At 51.0% G+C, this 18,826-nt stretch overlaps 1 protein-coding gene across 2 annotated transcripts in view; it reads left to right on the top strand.

The window, feature by feature from the left end:
- BBS9 (Bardet-Biedl syndrome 9) overlaps positions 1–18,826 on the top strand; it is a 357,944-nt gene that overhangs the window by 18,549 nt on the left and 320,569 nt on the right. For both annotated transcript variants that reach the window (XM_036738870.1, XM_036738869.1), the window contains exons 2-4: positions 1,608–1,730; positions 5,057–5,207; positions 7,339–7,403. In XM_036738870.1, the coding sequence (XP_036594765.1) occupies positions 1,619–1,730; positions 5,057–5,207; positions 7,339–7,403 (328 nt within the window). In that variant the 5' untranslated portion in view covers positions 1,608–1,618. The remainder of the gene's footprint in view (positions 1–1,607; positions 1,731–5,056; positions 5,208–7,338; positions 7,404–18,826) is intronic.

Genomic DNA, 18,826 nt, shown 5'->3' with positions numbered 1-18,826 from the left:
CAGTAGTTATTTCAAAAATTAAAAACAATGAGGTGATTTCCCTTGTAGGACCTGATTTGGGGTCAGGAGCAGGCTGGAAGGCTGTGATGTTTAAGGGGGGGGGGACTGTCGTTATATTAATGAAAAAATGCTGTGGGAAAGGTCTGCTGCCAAGGACCGAGCTAGTTCCAGAGGTTAGGGCCTCCTACCTGCCTGACCTTAGGTCTGGGCTTGGGCAAACTGTGTGGCTGCATAATGTTACCAGTAATAATAACTGTTGGAAAGACTCAGGGGTTCAGAATTCATGGCAGATCCATCCCCCGTTCTGGCCTGCTGGCTTCTCTTCGTCCTCTGGGACCTGCCGCCCTCTGCGCTCTCCCCCTTTCGCCTCACGCCTGTTCCCGAGCAGCGGGGGCTTGGGGCAGCTGTGACCTCTTTCTGTGTTGCAGCTGCTCTCCGCTGTTGTTTTCTGGGATAGAGCAGCACCATGCCCAGAGATGGATCCTTGGGGATGGGCCTGTTGTCCAGTCCCTTGGCCATGCAGCCTGGTAGTTGTGTGATTTCTTGGATAATCTTTTTAGATAACAGTATTGGAGGACATGGTAAGTGGCTATGTGATGCTGCACTTGAGGTCAGGTCCTGCCTTAGACCCTTATTTGCTGTTTGACCCTAGACTTTATTCACCCTCTTTGAGACTCAGATAAGAGTGGGAACACTGGGCCTGCAGAGTTCGGGCCAGGGTCAAATGAGTTTGTGTAAAGCACTTTGTACACCTGAGAGAGCCAGCTGTCTGTGAGCAGGTGTGATCCTTGGCTGTGGTACCTCGGACAGATCATTTCTCCTTTTTAGACGAAGTCATTTGGGGGATGATCATGCTCACCTCAAGGAAGATGCTTCATGTACACGCTCACCTTGATTTCTGAAGCTGATTTCCCTGAAGGGGAAAATCAGCTTTTGAAAAACAGTTGGCTCTAACCCTTTTGAACAGGCTGAGGGAAATTCTCTCCCCATTTTTGGTGAGATAAATGAACTCCTTCAGGATGCCAAGTTCCATTTGCCACCGACTTCTTTGGAACCTTGGAAGAGAGAATCTCTCTGATGATTTCTAGGGGGCTTTTCTCAGCCTGGTGGACCCAGACAGTGATCCAACTCTTTGAAGACGTCTGACTTGGTGGGTCAGATTGAAGGAGCTACTGAACTGTGACCTCGGAAGGGAGGCCTGAGGGGGGGGCCTTATCACTAGGAGAAGGGCTTGAACTTGGAGCAGTGGGGGAGGGAGAGCTGCCTGGGGTGGCCAGGCAGCCTCCCTAAGGGGCTGGGTGCCGTGCCTTGGAGGCCTGCAAGCAGAAGCCTGGTGATCGCAGAGAGGCTTTGCTATGGGGGAGATTCCTCTCCTCTCTGGGTGGGACTAGATTGCCTCTGAGCTCCCTCCCAACGCCCCAAATCTGACGTTGTGTGGAGATTTCAAACATTTTTGCTTGCAGTCTCACAAGTTACTCACAAAATGGAGGATTCTGAGTTAATTTGGCAGCTTTTTTTCAAGGCCCTTAGGTCTTATTGATTCTCCTAAAGAGATTCAGGACTATGAAGTGTAGATTTTTACCTTGAAGATAATGCTTTGTTTTTAGGGTGAAAGAAAATGTCCTTGTTTAAAGCTCGAGACTGGTGGTCTACTGTCCTGGGAGAGAAAGAAGAATTTGACCAGGGGTGTCTGTGTGTGGCCGACGTGGACAACAGTTGCAATGGAGAGGGTAAGCAGCGTTGATAATGTGGGGTGGGAAAGAAGCCCGTCTGTTCCAGCAGCGTGTTCTGTCCTGCAGCTTTGCAGCACCAAGCCTGTCAGGTTAACACAGACTTCTAGGCAGGAGTGGGCTGGTCCACGAACCTGGGAGGTACCTGAGAGATCCAATAGCCCAGGCAAGGGAACCGAAGACCAGAGATGGATGGAAACTTGTCCTTTGTCAAACAGCTTGTGAGGCTTAGTTCTGGAAACAAAGGATCTGGATTCAGATTCTGTCTCAGCCCCTTGCTGTTTCTGGATGAGTCATTTCCTTGCTTTGGGTCTCAAGTTTGTCATTTGAGAAATGAGAGTGTTGAGGTTCCTTCCTTCGGTCTTCAATGTTTGTGGTTCATGAGAACATGCTTGTGTTAGTTTAGTAGTAAAGTCCTCAAATGGCAGCTAGCTGGGGCAGTGGATAGGAAGCCCGGAGTTCAAATCTGGCCTCAGGCACTTACTAGCTTTGTGACCCTGGGCAAGTCACTTGTCCTTGTTTGCCTCAGTTTCCTCATTTATAAAACGAGCTGGAGAAGGAAGTGGTGAAGCATGCCAGTATCTCTGCCAAGGAAAGCCCAAATGGGGTCATGAAGCATTGGACATGGCTGAACAGCAACAGTAACAAAATCACCCAAAGAGGAGGGTTGAGCGAATGCTTAACTAGGTGCTGCTGGGCTTTTACAAATTTATTTATTTATGACCTTTTCCAGTGGTCTCTTCTTGTGCTTGAGGAACAGCGTTGTGTTCTTTTAAACTGGTCTTCAGAAACAAAGCCCATCTGTGATTAAACTAAAGGCCTCAAGCTGTTAAATCTCGTTCACGGAAAATGCAGCCAGTGCCGCCGGCGCACCTTCCCAGGCAGTATGGCTGGACAAACCAATCCATCCCATTTCTGCTGCCAGTAGTGAGATCAGCAGAATAGGCCCACAGGAAGCTTAGAGAGGTTAGCTCGGGCAAGTGGATGGGTGAAGATCGTTCAGCGGCTAATCCTTAACCCTTAGATCACCAGTGAAAAGAAGAGGCTGACCGGGCTTCTGCTGCAGTGCCCAGACTTTAGGGTTACGTCTGGTTGCCTGGGAGAGGCAGTAAAGAGGTGCCCGAGGAGAAGGGGGTGCCTGGGGGTCCTGGGAGTGCTGGACAGACTACGTTGGAGGGCTCTTTGGAAGCTTTTCCTTTGGCTGTCTTTCCCAGATTCTCTGAGGCTCTCCAAAAATCAACAAAGAACAGATTTAGCTATCTTTGACAGTTGAGTGTATCTGAAAAAGGCTTTTTGTCAAGTGTGACCAAACTGGTTCTTTAAACCCTGATTAGTTTGCTTATTAATAAAGGCCATGAACTTTCGTCTGCCAGGAACATGCCATAGGAGGTCACTGTGTAGGCTGGTGGTCATTGGCACACCAGGAAGTCTCTGGATTTTGGGTAGTTCATCCCAGTCTGTGGGACCAGGAAGGCAAATCATTCTGTTTTGAAATATTTAATGCAAAAGGACACTTTTTTGGTATCCTAATGTGATCAGAATATGCTGTTCAGTTGTTTTCAGTTGTGTCTGAATCTTCATGATCACATTTGGGGTTTTCTTGGCAAAGATGTTGGAGTGCTTTGCCATTTCCTTCTCCAGCTCATTTTACAGATGGGAAAACTGAGGCAAACAGGGTTAAGTGACTTGCCCAGGGTCACACAACTGGGAAGGGTCTGGGGCTGAGTTTGAACTTGTGCTGAAGACTCTTCCCAACTCTAGGCTCTATTCACTGTGCTACCTAGCTGCTCCTATCAGAATATGGGGAAATCTTATTTTAAAAGATATATTTGGAAATTAGAATACTGATTATTTCCCTTCCCTGTAGTACAGTTAATATTGTGCGTTTGAGTTACTTGGTCACCAAGTTCAGCTGTGAAACCCACAAAATATGAATCCTCCCTTCCGTGACTGCGTTGGTTAATTCTTCTCTGTTCCCTGGTGAATGTCTGATGGGAACAGGGAGATGAACTCTTTGATCCTAAAGCCAACAAGTTCAAGAGCTCAAAGCAAGAGAAGACTTTAGGTCAGCCCCCGGAGATTTCCAGGGAGAGCCTGCGTCCAGCATGCCGTAAGTCTCAGCTGAATGATGGAGAGCCGGAATTCAGGACTGGGGCGCAGGGGAAAGACAGCGACGCTCAGAGCCAAGGTTCCTGGGCTGGAATCCCTCCTTTGATGCCTACTGGCTGTAGGACCGTGCTCTGAGCCTCAGTTTCTTCCTCTGTTAAGTGGGCATAGCGATGCTTGTTCATTCTGTCTCCTGGGGCTTTGAGGAAGGCGCTTTGCAAACCTTGATGCTAATGTTACCTTTCCGTAGGTTTGGATCATGAACACCTGCTTTTGCATAGCCACCGCCCAGAATGCCATCACTGCTAGATTGGTCTGCAAGCTGAAATTATTTACGTTCATGGATGGCAAGAAATCCCCACAACATCGCATCACATCTTTTGGTTTCTTTTAGATGTTTCCTCAGGCTGCCAACTTCTCTGGGACCTCCTTGCTTTGGGTTTTATTTTGTGGTAGTTGTTGTTTAGGAAAGTGGGGAGGCTTCCTTGTTTTCAGGCCTTTGAAGGACCTTTTATCCCCTTTCCAAGTGTCTTTATTAATGGAAAAATGCACAATGCCACCCACATTTCGAATTCCATGGGAGTTTCCTTCTGAGTAGTTTAGATTTTGTCCTTTTGTGGTGGGGAGTGAGCATTGAATAAAGAAGCAAACAGATGTTGGATTCACTGCCCCTGGGCTGAGAGATCACCTGTGGTTACCCCGAAATTAATGGAGGCAAGGATAACATAATTGGTGATTTACAGCTATTTTTGGGAAACAATCTGTTACAAAGAAGGGCAGCTGGGGTGGTGCAGTAGATAGAGCACCAACCTAGGAGTCAGGAGGACCTGAGTTCAAATCCAGCCTCAGGCCCTTAACAGCTGTATGACCCTGGGCAAATCACTTAGCCCTGTTAACCTCAGTTTCCTCATCTGTAAAATGAGCTGGAGAAGGAAATGGCAAAGCACTCCAGTACCTCTGCCAAGAAAACCCCAAATGGGGTCACAAAGTCAGATAAGACTAACTGACTTAATACATGCTAATGTCTTGTTATAATATTAATATACACATTAATGACTCATGATTAATGACACATTAATATACATATTAATGGCCACGAATGTCATTTCCATGTGTTTGTCTTATTTACAAAGGTTGGCACGTACACCCATGTAGGAAGTTAGCTTTCTGAGGTGGTTTTGTTGACGGTGCTTTCTCCAAATTTCTCTCTCTTTCCCCAGATAAAATAGTTGTGGGCAGTTACACAGGTTACCTGAGAATCTTCTCTCCCCACCCTGTCAAAGCAGGAGATGGAGCACAGGCCGAAGATTTACTCCTCGAGGTTCATTTACGAGATCCCATCCTCCAAGTGGAAGTGGGGAAATTCGTTTCGTAAGTAGAGTTGACAAAAATTACAGTGATTAGTGTCTTAATTATGGTGATTCAAGCTTTTGCTTCCCTCAGGACGGACTCTGTCACTTTTATAAAGTGTCTGTGCCTGAGAGTTAAATGCCATTTATGAATCCAAACATTTTCCTGTCTTACCCTGTGTAAGGAGCCTCAGTCTATGGAAATTATCTAAGGCTCCATGGGCTTCATAAGGTAAACCTTAAAGGCAGCGAACGCCCAGCTTGCCAAGAACTCCATAGGAAGCACCCAGAGCTCTAGGAAAAGACAGTTAAAGAAATAATTAGGTGCCAGCAGCCGGTGGTCATCACCTTTTAGCTTCTAAGTGTGGGATTTTAACATCAACTCCCTTCTGTCCCTGTGTCTGTAAGCGTCCTTCCAGGCTGGGCCGTGGCAGCAGCCCCCATGCTCGGTGTTAGGGTTTTGTGGCTTCTCTTGCATGGTATAGTGGTTGTTTTGGAGAATGGTCATTTTCCCTGTAAATATTTAAAGATTTAAAAAATTGTTATTTCCTTGGGTGTGATTATTCTTCGGTCTCTGGAGCACATGGGTTTTGTTAAGCATGCATTCTCTGTGGGTATTTGTCATGCATATGTATTTGGGGTGAGAAAACCCATTAAAAAGGAAGAAAAATGAAGCTATATATCCTCTCTTACCAGAACCATTTTGTTTCTGAGCTGAAGCAGAAGTCGCACCAATCCTGGGTGCTGTCTTTCCAGGTGACAAGGTGACAAATGTGTATTGTCTTCCAAGAGCTGCTTAGTTCAGAGGAATTGGTTGGGTTTCAGGCACAGTGATAAGCTGCTGGGGAATTAATATACTGTTTCTTCTGATGGCCAAGTTCCTTCCCCCCCTACCCACCCCCCCACAAAAATCTGGCTTGTACAAAGTATGGGTGCAGTCTAATTACACTCTGTGAGAGAATGAAAACGAGAGAGAGTGAAAAGGAAAGATAAGACCTGTAGTGAAAAATATGGAAGCCATATGTTTGTCCTGGGCACAATGGAGGTGATGGGGTCCGAGGAGCCTCCTGAGTGGGCTTATGTTATTATTCAGCTTTGTCAGCATTTGTGAAAGTGCCTTCTGTGTCCACTGCACCACCTAGGGAGGTGGAGATAACCCCCTTATTTCAGAGGGTTTCCAGGCTCTGACATAGGCACAGACTGTTGAAATGCTGGGTGGGATGTGCCGGGGCACAGGAGAGGCCTAGAGAGCTCCAGGAGGCCCTGAGGAGAGGGTGGCTTTACTTTGGCTGGCAGGGCATCAGGGCACAATTCACAAAGGAGGAGGTGTGAAGCCGAGCTTGAGAAAGGGCATAGGGTTTCAGCAGGGGGAAGTGAGGAGGACCTGGCCACAGGTGGGATGTGGAAGGTGGGAGAGAGGCCTGAAGGTGGGATGGGGTGCCAGTAAGAAACAGCAGAGTTGGTGGGGCAGATTCAGTGGGGGCTCATAAGGAATTCTGTCTTTCGCACACTGAGCTTCAGCTGCTGGCCAGATGTCCATCTGGAGATGGCTGTCCTGGAATCAGAGAGGGGGGAAGGGTGCTCAGGGGAGAGGCTGGCCTAGATCTGAACATGGGGGATCTTTCACAGAGGGGCCAGTCGAGTCCACGGAAGCCACTGTGATCTCCAGAGCAGAGCCAAGAGATTGCCAGGAGTCCAAAGTGAAGGGAGAGTCAGGGCACGAAGACGAGGGTTGCCTACTCTTTCAGAAGCAGAGAGGAGAGATCTGGGATGGCAGTTTGTGGGGATAACAGGGCCAAGGAGGAGGGTGGTGCATGCGTGTGTGTGCATGTGTGTGTGTGTGTGTGTGTGTGTGTGTGTGTGTGTGTGTGTGTGTGTACATCCGTGTGTCTGGGATGACATGAGGAGGTTTATGGGTAGAATGTTTACCTTTACATTTGTTTTTCAGGTCAAACCCTTTTGTGAGTGCACAGTTCACCTAGTCTGAGCTGTAATCCTGTCCCCCATTGGCCTGTGAGCCCTTGGGGGGCCGGGGCTGTTCTGGCCCATCTTTGTCCTGTCAGCGATGCCGTATGCTCTTCACAAATGCTTGTTGATTGACAGTCCTGGCCCCCTCTGATGCTCCCTTGTAAACTCCCCCTTCTCTTTGGCAGGGGCACGGAGCTGCTGCACTTGGCTGTGCTTCACCCAAGAAAACTTTGTGTCTACTCTGTCTCAGGTAAGAAACAGCCTCTTTCCCAAATTGCTGCTGCCCTTTGGAACCTCTCACGTCTCCATTTCTTGATGAGGAGCTTTCTGGAGGCTGGAAAATGGGCCTCATTACGAGCACTCAGGCGTTCTCAGAAAGGGGCTTTGATGAGAGCCTGGCCAGGAGTGCTGCTTTGATGAAAGCTTTCAGGTCGCTTTTGTTCCCCACACGTCTCCCCCTCTTTTCCATTAGCCTTGAGGCGTTCTGTCTGCTTTTCCCTGGGCCCTGTGACTCAGAGGAGGATGACATCTACTGGCTTTGAGATGTTTTGGGGCTTTGCTTGCAGCCTCTCATCTGCTCAGAACAACTTTGTGAAGTAGGCCCCCATTGTTCAGGTGAGGAAACTGAGGCTCAGAGATATTTGGCTTTCCAGTCCTTGTGAGTGAACATTATTTCCAGCTTCCTTTGTCCTGGGACTTGGAAAATTTCAAGCCCAGTTGAGGCTTGGATTCCTGGTGCTTAGGATGCAGGGGATGCTGGTAGTCTTCTGAATGGGGGTGGGCATAAGGTGAAGGACCAGAGGGCACTTACACCTGGCTTACAGGATGGCCCAGTGGTGATGAGCGTGTCACCTGCTACACACGATGCTGAAACATCCCCTCAATTCTCTGCCGGGGCCTCTCCCTGACCGGTGGCAGCCTGAGCCGCCCAGGCGATGCCAGCAGGGAATCTGACGGATCGAGAAGCAAGAGGGGCTTCTCGCCTCTGCAGTTTTTAGTAATTGCTACAAGACCTTTTATGGAGAGGTGAAAAATAGGCTCCGGCTCAGCAAGTGCCCCAGAGATTGCTAGACGATCTCATTCTTTCAGAACTCCCTGGGACACGATGTTTTTAGTTTGCAGAGAACCTTGCTTTTTTTCTTTTTAAATAGTATTTTTCCCCACTACACGTAAAGACAATTTTTAGCATTTATTTAAAAAAAATTTTGAGTTAAAAATTTCCCCTCTCCCTCTCCCCCCTCCTCTCTCCCCCCTCCCCCCTCCTCTCTCCCCCCTCCCCCCTCCTCTCTCCCCCCTCCCCCCTCCTCTCTCCCCCTCCCCTCTCCCCCCCTCTCTCTCTCCCTCCCTCTCCCCTCTCTCCCCCCTCCCTCTCTCCCTCTCTCCCTCTCTCCCCCCTCCCTCTCTCCCCCCTCCCTCTTTACCTTCCCTCTCTCTCTCCCCTCCCTCCCTCTCTCCCCTCCCCACTCCCTAAGACAGTGAGCAGTTTGATATAGGTTCTATATGTTGCATATGTCTTTAAAGAAAGGCTGTTTGTTGTTGAATTTGGACATTAATCCAACTTTTCCTTAATATCTCATTGAAAGGACTGTGTCAGTCAGATCTACGAGTCTGGCATATCTCTGTTTCTGTCCTTTGAGTCAGGAAGCCCTTGATTTGGATTCTGGCCCAGAGGCATCCTAGCCCTGGGACCCTGGACTTCCTCATCTGCACAGTACCTCCTCCCCAGGGTTGCCGGAGGATCGGCCGGATTTTGGCTGTAAAGCTCTTTGCCAGCCTCAGAGGGCTCTAGAGACTCCAGCCACCAGCATCCATATTAAAGTCTCCGAGGTGTTGCTTTGTCTCTGCTAACCCAATAACGTGGCACGTGCTCAGGCTGACGTTCAGAGCTCAGCACAGTCTGTCTCTGCTGACCTTTGCAGGCTGATTTCCCATAGCTCTCCTGCCCAGTGCCTGGGTCCAGCCCCATTGGCTGAGCTGCACTCTCTGCTCTCCCCAGGCCCCACAATCCTTGGCTTCTTCCCCTGTGGAAGCTTGGTCCAATGTGCCCCCCCCCCCCCACCCCAATCACTTGACTTTGGGAAGAGTTTATCTTAATTTTCTGTGATCGAATGTTTTCCCCACTGCAAGGACAGGACAGGGATGTCCGTTTATTGTTTTTGTGGCCTTCAACATCGAGTGTTAGTCTTGGCTTATAGGAAGCACCGAGCCAGTGCTGGTGAATGAAGGACTCAATTTGAAAATGATTTCCTGTCAGTGCGGTGTAGTGGACAAGCACTGACCGTGGGCCAGGATGGCCTGGGCTCAGATCCTGCTGCTGGCACCAGCTCGTGACACTTCTCTGGGCGTCACCTTCCTCAGTGACATGTTTAAAGGTCGAGGGAGGTTTGGGCATGTCTAAAGGTAGTGAACAGACCAATAGAGAGGGAAAGGCTGGAGAGAGAGACAGAGACGGGGAGAGAGAGAGAGGGAGAGGAGAAACAGAGAGACGGAAGGGGAAGGGAGGGAGAGACAGAGATGGGGAGTGAGACAGAAAGATGGAGATGGAGAGAGGAGAAGAGAGGGAGGGAGAGAGAGAGAGAGGGAGAGAGATAGAGACAGAGATGGGGAGAGAGAGGGAGAGGAGAAAGAGACGGAAGGGAGGGAGAGACAGAGAGAGAGAGTGAGACAGAAAGATGGAGACAGAGAGACACAGAGAGAGGAGAAGAGAGGGAGGGAGAGAGAGAGAGGGAGAGAGAGAGAGAGACAGAGACAGAAAGGCAAAAAAAGGAAGGGGGGAGGGAGAAATAGAGAGAGAGACCGAGAGACCGAGACCGAGGAGGGGAGAGCTGGGTGAGAGCGGGAGCCAGGCCATGCGTGGAGCTGACCTGGGCAAGGAGAAGGGGAAAGGGAAGGGAAGAAGCTCTCCTAGAGCAGCTATGGTGGGAGGCAGGTGCTTTTCTCTTCCATTTTATGGATGAGGAAACTGAGTCAAACAGAAGTTAAGGATCACGCAACCCAAAGTATCTGAGCCTGGATTTGAGCTCAGGTCTTTGTGACTCCAGGCCCAGCTCTCTAACCATTGGGCCCCCTGGAGTCAGCCAGAAGGCGTCAGTTGGAGCTCTGCATTCTAGCCCCACCGTGGATGAGCCTTACTCAAGCTCAGTCTCTGAGCCCTGGGGTTGCATGTGTAGAGCACATGTGTGCAAACATATGTATACATATGTGTATGTATGAAATACACACATATACACACATGTATCACAGACAAAAGGACTGTTCCTCTCCCCACCCCAAACCAAAGCATTTGCTGAAATCACTTGGAAGAGCATCCAAGACCCCAGCTCTGTGTGGCCTCATGGCCTGGGCAGGGACAGCACTGGTCGGGACCGTTTGGGTACCGTTTGGGCTTGTGGTGCTCCCCCGCCCTGGTCTGTAGACGCGGCATCCACGTTTCTGGGCCGGCCCCTGGGAACCGATGTGCAGAATGACCCAGCCACCTGCAGGATCCTGAAGTGTTTTTCTCTGAATTCTCCTTTGTCTTCCTCTCTCCATCTGCAGAACCCCCCTCCCCACAGTGAGGTCTGCCCCAGTCCTGTCTTTGTATACTTCGTGTCCTGCGCTGCACCTGCGACGTGGTGGGCACTTGATTGTGCGTTCGTCGCAGCCAGACGTCGGCCTGGGCAGGACGCCGTGATTACAACATTAACCACCATAATGACTAGCATTTACAGAGTGCTTTAAGAGCGAGGAAGCTCTTTACAAAGAGGTGGGCCTTTATTTCTGGCAGAGGCACGGGGTCATTAAAAGCACCACACAGCTTGCCCCAGAGAACTGTGCGCCCCCCTCCCATTCAGCTAGGGAACCGCTCCCTGTCCATTTGTCCCATCTGCCCCAGATAGAAGCCCTGGGCAATGAGCCCCCCCCCCGTCTATTCATGGGCTGGCCTCTTGTGGCCATGGCCTTTCCCTGTGTGTGTGTGGGCTCTGGCTGCGCCCCCTGGACTGGCCGTGCATCTCATTTGGGGCTGGAGGGTGATGCACCCTGGGGCCGTCATCTGGGGCCTTGGGCCTAGGTCATTGGACGTGTTTGTTCTTAGCAGTGAGTTCTAGAGAGGCACATTCTTGGGTGACTAATGCGGCTCGCGCGCTGCTCATCGAGCTCACGCACACGCATGTCATCAGGCCATCAGTGTCCCTCGGCGTTAGGATGCTTCGGAGTCAACGTCGTCTTACTTTGCGGATGAGCCAAGGGCACCCTCTAGCGACCGTTGTGTGTAGTCTGCGTTTTCCTCTTTGGAAACCACCCATTGGTCGGGGGCTAGCTGAGCAGGGAGCCCTGGCCAAAGCTCCTGAGGACCGTCAGGGGGGTCCGGCCGGTCCCTTTGCTTGCCGAGGCCTTCCCCTGGAGCTTTGGACAGTGTTTGGGCTCCAGGGGATCATGGGAGCTGCCTCTGAATGACCAGGACATTTCCGATGCTCATATAGTACCATTATAGTCACCAATAACACCCGACCTTGACGGAGCAAGGTCAGGCTTGCCAGCCCCTGTAGTGTATCAGCTCCTCGGCACCTCGCCACGCTCTCCTCCCCACCCGCACCTCTTATGTCCCAGCCCTTCTCTGTCCACGCACGGCCACCATGCTGGTTTAGCCCAGGCTATAGCCGGAGCCTTAAAGGCTCTCAGGGCTCCAGGCCCTTCGCCAAGCTGACCGAGCAGCCTTCCCACAAAGCACAGGCTTGACCGCATCACCCCCCGCCCCAGTCCCCTCTAAGATCAGTGTGAAGTTCTTGGTTTGGCATTGAAAGCCTCTCACAACCTGGCTCAGTCAGTAATAAGCAGCAGTGGTGACCAGTAGCATTTCTGTGATGCTTTGAGCATTGCAGAGTGCTGTACTCGTGCTCTCTTGTCTCAGCTGCACAACAACACTTTGAGGTCGGTGTTTGTGTCGTCCGCATCTTACAGATGGGGAAATGGAGGCCGGGAGGGCTGAAGTGACTTGCCCAGTGTCCCAGAACAGGATTTGAACTCCGGAGATCATCCTGACTCCTTCCCCTGCACCCCCTGGCCCTCTGGTCAAGCCCATCTCCGTTAATTCTCTGTCTGTCTCTTTGCGTTGTCTCCTTCCCTTTTCACATCTGCCTCTTTCTTTAATCCCTGACTTGAGCCCACCTAGCTCAAAGACATCCCCTCTCCCCCAGGTGACTTTATATTGGTTGGGCAGGAATTCTGGGCATTGCTCTTTATGGATTTGCTGTGCCCTCTGTAGAACAGAAGCGCCTTGAGTACCAGGATAGACAGCTTCATTTTTGTGGTGTCTCCAGAACCTTTCAAGGTATGTGGGAAGGGATTTCCTCCCACAGCAGTTCCTTACTTGTGTTGTGTCCTGGACCCTTCTGGCGTTCTAGTGAAGCCTGTGGATTCTGTGGCAGAACTCTCTGGGCCTTCCCAGGGAGCATTGGGCTCACTTGCCAGCCTATGGCTTCTGCTTCTGCTGCTGCAGGAGTGCCAGTGGGTGCCTGTGGCCTACTGGCTTCTGAGTCTTCCCAGGAAGCCCCAAGTCAGACCCCTGGGCTCTCTCTTCTCTCCCATGCTCAGGAGGCCATGCACAGACCCAACTCCCCTGTTTTCTAGCTCCTGTCTCCTATGTACTGTTCCCTGGTCCTGTCTCTTGGGCCCCACTTGGGGAATGCAGTCATCATCTCCCTCCCCCACTCAGTGGACTTTCCAATCAGTGACAATCTGGCCAAACTTATTCTTATGGTTAGCTTCCTCCAAGCCTGCTATGCTCTCCCTCTCCAGCATTTCTGAGACTTTGGCTGTCAGTAGACACACCCATCTCCACCTGCCAGCCCCGTGACTCCCAGCCCCCTCCACCTGACCCTGCCACCTCCAGGCCTTTTCCCACTTCCACTGTAGCCTTTCCTCTGGAATGCCAGCTTCAAAGTTTAGAAGCTGGGTTTCACCTTCAGCCTCTTCCTTTCCCACTCCCTCCATCTTCTGGCTCCCTCCTGATGGCACAGATGGGCTAGACCCCCTTCCCAGCCCTGGCCAACTCCCTGGCCAAAGGTGGGGAGCTGGCCTCTCCGTGTGCCGCCATCCATCAGGAGCCTCTCCCCCTTCAGGCCCATTCAGTACGGCTGCTGTCTGTCCAGCCCAGGGCAGTCCCTGTCCTTCCTCATCCTCAGCCAGCGTGGCCTGGGGCATTTTCTTCTCAGCCCTGCCCTTGTACAGGAAGTCAGCATAGACAGAGATGCTCCTCCAGATGCCCCGACCTTAGGGGTCCTCAGCGTCTGCCCTGCCTAGCTATGCCAGGGCTTTCATCCCTGATGCTTTCATCACTCACATGTGTTCCACTTCCATGTTCATGACTCTGATCTTTCCTCAGTACATCTTGGCCCTTAAACTCCTGTCCCTTCTCATCCCCTCCACCTGCCTGGGCCACCCCCTCCACTTTTTGTCATCTTGGTCTCTTGGTGACCTTGTTCAGTTTTCCACCTCCATCTTCTTAAGTTCCTTGAACCCAGAGCCTGTTGCATGATCATGTCATGCCCTGCAAAGCTCCAGCCTTGGATTCTTTCTACAGCCCACCTCCTTTGAGCCCGTTCTTGGGCGTCTGAGCTGTGTTGTCTTTCTTAATAGGGCCAAGGATAGCCTTCCTTTGTATCGCTGGTGCTCTGCACAGTTCCTGGCACATAACTCGCTCTTTTAATAAGGGCTTTTTGACTTAATGACAAAGGAAACCAATTATGTTGAATTAAAATAGTCCTGGGCCCTCTGTGTAGAACCCCTGGGCTTTGGGCACGGCTAGTAGGTGGCACATGCGGTCTGTGAGCCCCCAGCCCACACTGGGTCTGTTATTGTGGCCTGAATGTCTTCTAAGTTGTGAGTTGTTTTGTCATCTTATGTGAAATTGAGGAGATTGTCCCTGTAATGACTGCCAGTTCTTTTTCTTTTCCCTTTCTTTGGGTAGAGAGAGTTTTTATGTTAAAAAGGTGTTTTTCCTGTGATTAATAAAATCTCTGAGAAGTTTCCCCAAGGCTACCTCCCCTGTTCTCATCGTCTGGGTCAGATCTGGGCCCAGCTCATGTCCATTGCAGGGCCTGGCCTCAAGCAATTGGCTCCCCTTGGGTTTCTTATATTCCATCAGATTGTGGGCTTCCTGAGGGCAGGGGTTCTTTTTTGCTTCTTTGGTCCCCAGTACCAGGCACATAGTAGTCACTTAATAGATGTTTATGGATTATTGTTGGTTGAAATGTTTATTACTGTGAGGGTTAGCCTGATAGATTGTTGTCATGGTTGTTCACAAGTCTTTAATCCAGTGGGAGACAAGGGAGGGTGAGTCAGTGTAGCCTCAGCTAGCGTGGCAGCCCTGGTACGCTCAGGTTCCAGGCATCCTCCTTGCTTTGGGACGCCTTGGATCTTCACCTGTTCATTCCCGTTCCCAGGCCTCCGTGGCTGTCTCTTTTTCCCTGTGCCCTTTCCCTTCCTTTGGTGACCTCCTACTTCTTCTGGGCTTGGCCTTGTCTGAGCCAGTCACCCTGTGGGCCTCCTGGACCCATCCTCTCTGCCAGCCAGGCCTAACTCCCTAGTCCTCAAACTTCCCACTCAGTGACTGGACTCGTTAGACCCGCCATCTTCCAGGAGCAGGGTATCCTGCTGAGTCCGTGCCTCAGTCTGCCACGTTTGTCTGAGATGAGCTAGCTCTCTGGATGGTCTTGTCCCCCATCCTGAACATACAGTTATGTCCACTGTTAGCTGGTCCTTCGTGCCGTATGTGCCAAGCACTAGGCATACAAATTCGGTAACCCAGGGAAGGCCCTCCCAGCGTGGAGCTTACATTCTCATAGGTGAGGGGAAGACAAACATGGAGGGGGAAGGGAGACAGAAGGGAAAGGTTGCAGGGGAGGCGATGGTGCAGTCCAGAGAGCAAGCTGAGCCAGGAATGGAGTGAGCATGACCCAGCCCCCAGGTGATGGCATCCCAGCCAGAGACTGGAGAGTTTGGAGGGCATGCCACAGGGCCTGCAGGAATCTCTGGGTGGGCAGTAAGGTGGCCGGGTCTGGGCAGTTTCTGATGCCAGGGGCAGAAGTCTTTTGAGAAACGAGGCAGTAGCATGGAATCCTCAGGTCTCATCTGGCCTAGAGGATCTTAACCATCTGGGAATCCTCCATCTGGACTCCCCCTAGGGTGGAGATCCCTCCAGCTAGCCAACAGATACCTCCCAGTTCTTAATTAAGTGCTTACTAGGTATAAGCACTGAGGCAAATGGAAAAGTGAGACAGCCCTGCCCTCCAGGGAGCCCTATCTCTAAGGGGGAAGGTCCAGATCAAAGGCACCTCAGGGGCAGTGGAAAAGCTTCTCTTAAAAGTCATTCTCCTGATAAACTCATCTCCTTTAATGATATTGGACCATCGGCCAGGCCCAAGGCCTTTGGTGGCCAGAACTTTGCTTTCTGGGTCTCCATAGCTGTGGCTTCAGCCCTGGGGGTGTGGGTCCAGGCTGCATCTCCCCAGGATGGCTGAGGACACTAGGCTGGAGGCCCGGCTTCTCTCAAGGTTCCTGGGGTCAGGGTCTGAAGGTAGATGGTGGCCTAGGTGATGGTGGTGGTTTGCCTGGCCTGGCCCTGCCGCCTCAGCCAGGCTGGTGTGCCTGCCGTATGGGTGGCAGCTGGTTGCCAGTTGGGTGAACAGTTACCTCCTCTTGCTCCTTTCAAGGAATCTTGAATGATTGCAACATGTTCCTAGAGGGACTTCTTCTTGGATGAGATCCTTCAAGGCAGGTATCAACTGCCTAGACTGAGTCAACCTTGTTGGCAGTCAGCAGACACTATGCCTGGGGCCCTTGAACCCGGGCCTCTCATTCAGCTGTGGCTTGTTGGAGTGGGTCATTTTCCTGGCTCTGGAGCGGGGCTTCCAACAAGGTTCTTCTCTTTGGCAGAGAAGTGATTGGTGGGTGAGGCCCCCCAGAATGCAGGCAGCGGGACGTGAGTATTGCCTGGCAAGGTCATGTTGACTCTCTGTGCCAATAGAGGAAGACCCTGTCAGGGAATTTACCACTGATTGACTGAAATGGGGAAACTGGATGTTGGGTGCAAGGGGCTGTCTAGTCGACTCCCTCCTGCAGTTGAGCTAATTGAGTCCCAGAAGGGTTGGGTAACAAGGATTTGAACCCAGGTTCTCTGACTCCCAATCATGCATGCTTTCCACTGCATCACCCTGAGGTGGATTGCAGCTGTTAGGAAAATCACATGTGGAAAATGAAACTTGGTTTTAAAAATTTTAAGTTTCATATAATTTTTCAATTAACAGTAACTTATTCCTCACCTCCCCCCCCCCCATTGAAGGGAAAAAGAAAATAAAAGAAAAACAAAACCCTTGTCATGAACATTCCTAGTTAAGTGAAACAGATTTTTACATTGTCCATGCCCTTGACCAGACTCCCCGTTCCCTGAGCTCATCACTCATCGGGCGGTGGGGCGTGTGCTTCCCTTTGGGGAATGGGGGTGCTGCCCAAGTTCTTCCTCTATGTCTTTGCCAGCTGTTCCTTCAGAGTGGCCGTTAGGACAGTCACGCTTGGTTGATGGTCAGTCCTGTGCACTTCTGGAGTTAAGGATGGGGAAAGGGAACGACACCAAGAGACCAGAGCGCCCCTGGGTCAGGCTGGGCAGGGGCCTGGCTCCACAATGCCTGACAGGCCTTGTCAGATGGTCCTTGTCCATCTGTCTTTATGCAGGGCTGGACAGGCGCCTACCTCTACAAGGCTTGACAGGCCCTCGTCTGTCAGTCTGTATGCAGGCCTGGACAGGAGCCTGCCTCCACAAGGCCTGACAGGCCCTAGTCGGTCTGTCTCTCCATCTGTCTGTATGCAGGCCTCATCCTCTAGATGTCCCAGGCTTCCAGAGGTACCCCTCTTTATGCCCCTTTTCATTTCTGTGAGCCTTGACACAATCATCTCTGGCTTTGGCCTTGGGCTTTTCTGAGCCAAACTTTTCTTCCTCGGGTGTGTAGCTGTGCATATATTGGTGAGTTTTGTCTTGGTTCTTGGATGTGCTCCAGCTGGTTCCTAGGTTTTTATTAGACATCTCGGCAATGCCAGAATTTGCAGACAATTGCCACAGAAGTGAGGCTGTCCGGTAGCATGGTGGGTAGAACGCTGCACTTGGGGTCAGGAAGTCCTGAATTTCAATCCTGCCTCAGATAGTTACTAGCAGTGTGACTGTGGGTAAGCCCCTTAACCTTGCCAGTCTCCATTTGCTCATCTGTAAAATGGGGAGAAGAAATAATAAGCATGGCTGGCATTTATGTAGCGCCCTCCATCCCCATCACCAACGGTGACTGACGCTAGAAGCCTGCGAGCTCAGCCTTCCCTGTATTAATTAGGGTTATTTTAGAATATGGCAGGTTTCCCCCCCTCACCTTCCCCCCCGCCCCCCAGCAAAAAGCTGTTTTTCTAGAATCTGTTTTTCATTTTAATTGTCGATACCAAAATGTGTGTTTTTTTTTTCTTCCCCCCCACCCCCTTTCTATCCCCTTATTGCTTCCAACAGGGGTGGCAAATGGGTGGACAGACTTCCTTGGGTCTGGATGTGGCTGCCTTAGCCTTAACTGTCTTCTGATGCACCTGGAAGCCTCCAGGTGGCTTGCAAGGCAAGCCCAGAACGTCTTGGCAGTGGCTGAGTTCTAGCCGCTTTGTCCCATCACTTGTTCCTTGGCCGCTCTGCATTTTGTATTTTTTAAAGGTTGGGGTAGTATTTGGCTGAGTCACGCATTTATAGTAATTAACCCATCATTTGTGCTGTTTGGGGGCTTTTTAGTCCATGTGTTTCGGGCACAGCAAAGCTGATTTTGTATTCAGCATCTGATGATGGCTCATCGCTGAGCCCGGTAGGACCAAGGGAGCTTTGGGCGCAAGAGAGCACTCAGTTACCTCATTGGTGGTGTTGGAATGTCAGCGCGTCTAACCACGAACATCTTATTCCTTTAGGTTTGATTGCTAAGGGCTTTGTTGATCCGTCTGTTTGGGGGATGTGTTATATTTTGCCCGGAAATACACATCCCAACCACTGTGTATGAATGTGCCCTGCAACATGCTCACTGTGAGAGGAGTTAAAACCACCCCCATGGCCTCCTCCCAGGTGTGCGCAGGTGGACCCCAAGGCTCCATCCGTGGACTGGGCTTCTGGAGCCTACCTCCAGCTGCCCCCAGGGCCTCTCCTTGGGCTCTGTGGCACCTCTGGGGCAGAGTGCTCCACCCTGAGCTCATGTTCTTTCTCCAGGTCTCTTGCCCCTTCTGACCTCATTCTGTCTGTATGTCGGAGGCCCTCTCTTGTCTGCCAACTCTGTGGCCTGCAAGAAGCCATTCCAGAGTCCTCCCCATTGTTGGTTCTCAGTCATCCTGTCCCTCCTGTGCCCTTCATCTGTCTTTCGGGTAGTGTTTGTGTTTACTGAAGTCTGTGTGTGTTGTTTACCCCAGTAGGTTGGAAGCTTCTAGAGGGTGGGCAGTGATTCCTGTTGGACTGTATCCTTAGCACCTGACACAGCCCTTGATACATAGTAGGCCCTTAATAAATGGTAGTTGAAGCCAATAAGCCAGGCATCGTTTCAGAAGGGTTTCCTCAGTGGATGAGCTCTCAGAGATGACTTTTGTGCTTTAAATATTCTTGTTTATGGCGAGCTTGAGAGTGATTTCATCATG

The sequence above is a fragment of the Trichosurus vulpecula genome, chromosome 9 (assembly GCF_011100635.1).
Source record: "Trichosurus vulpecula isolate mTriVul1 chromosome 9, mTriVul1.pri, whole genome shotgun sequence".
Taxonomy (NCBI): domain Eukaryota; kingdom Metazoa; phylum Chordata; class Mammalia; order Diprotodontia; family Phalangeridae; genus Trichosurus; species Trichosurus vulpecula.
The sequence above is the reverse complement of the archived record's forward strand: the minus strand, read 5'-3'. Positions and strand labels throughout refer to the sequence as shown.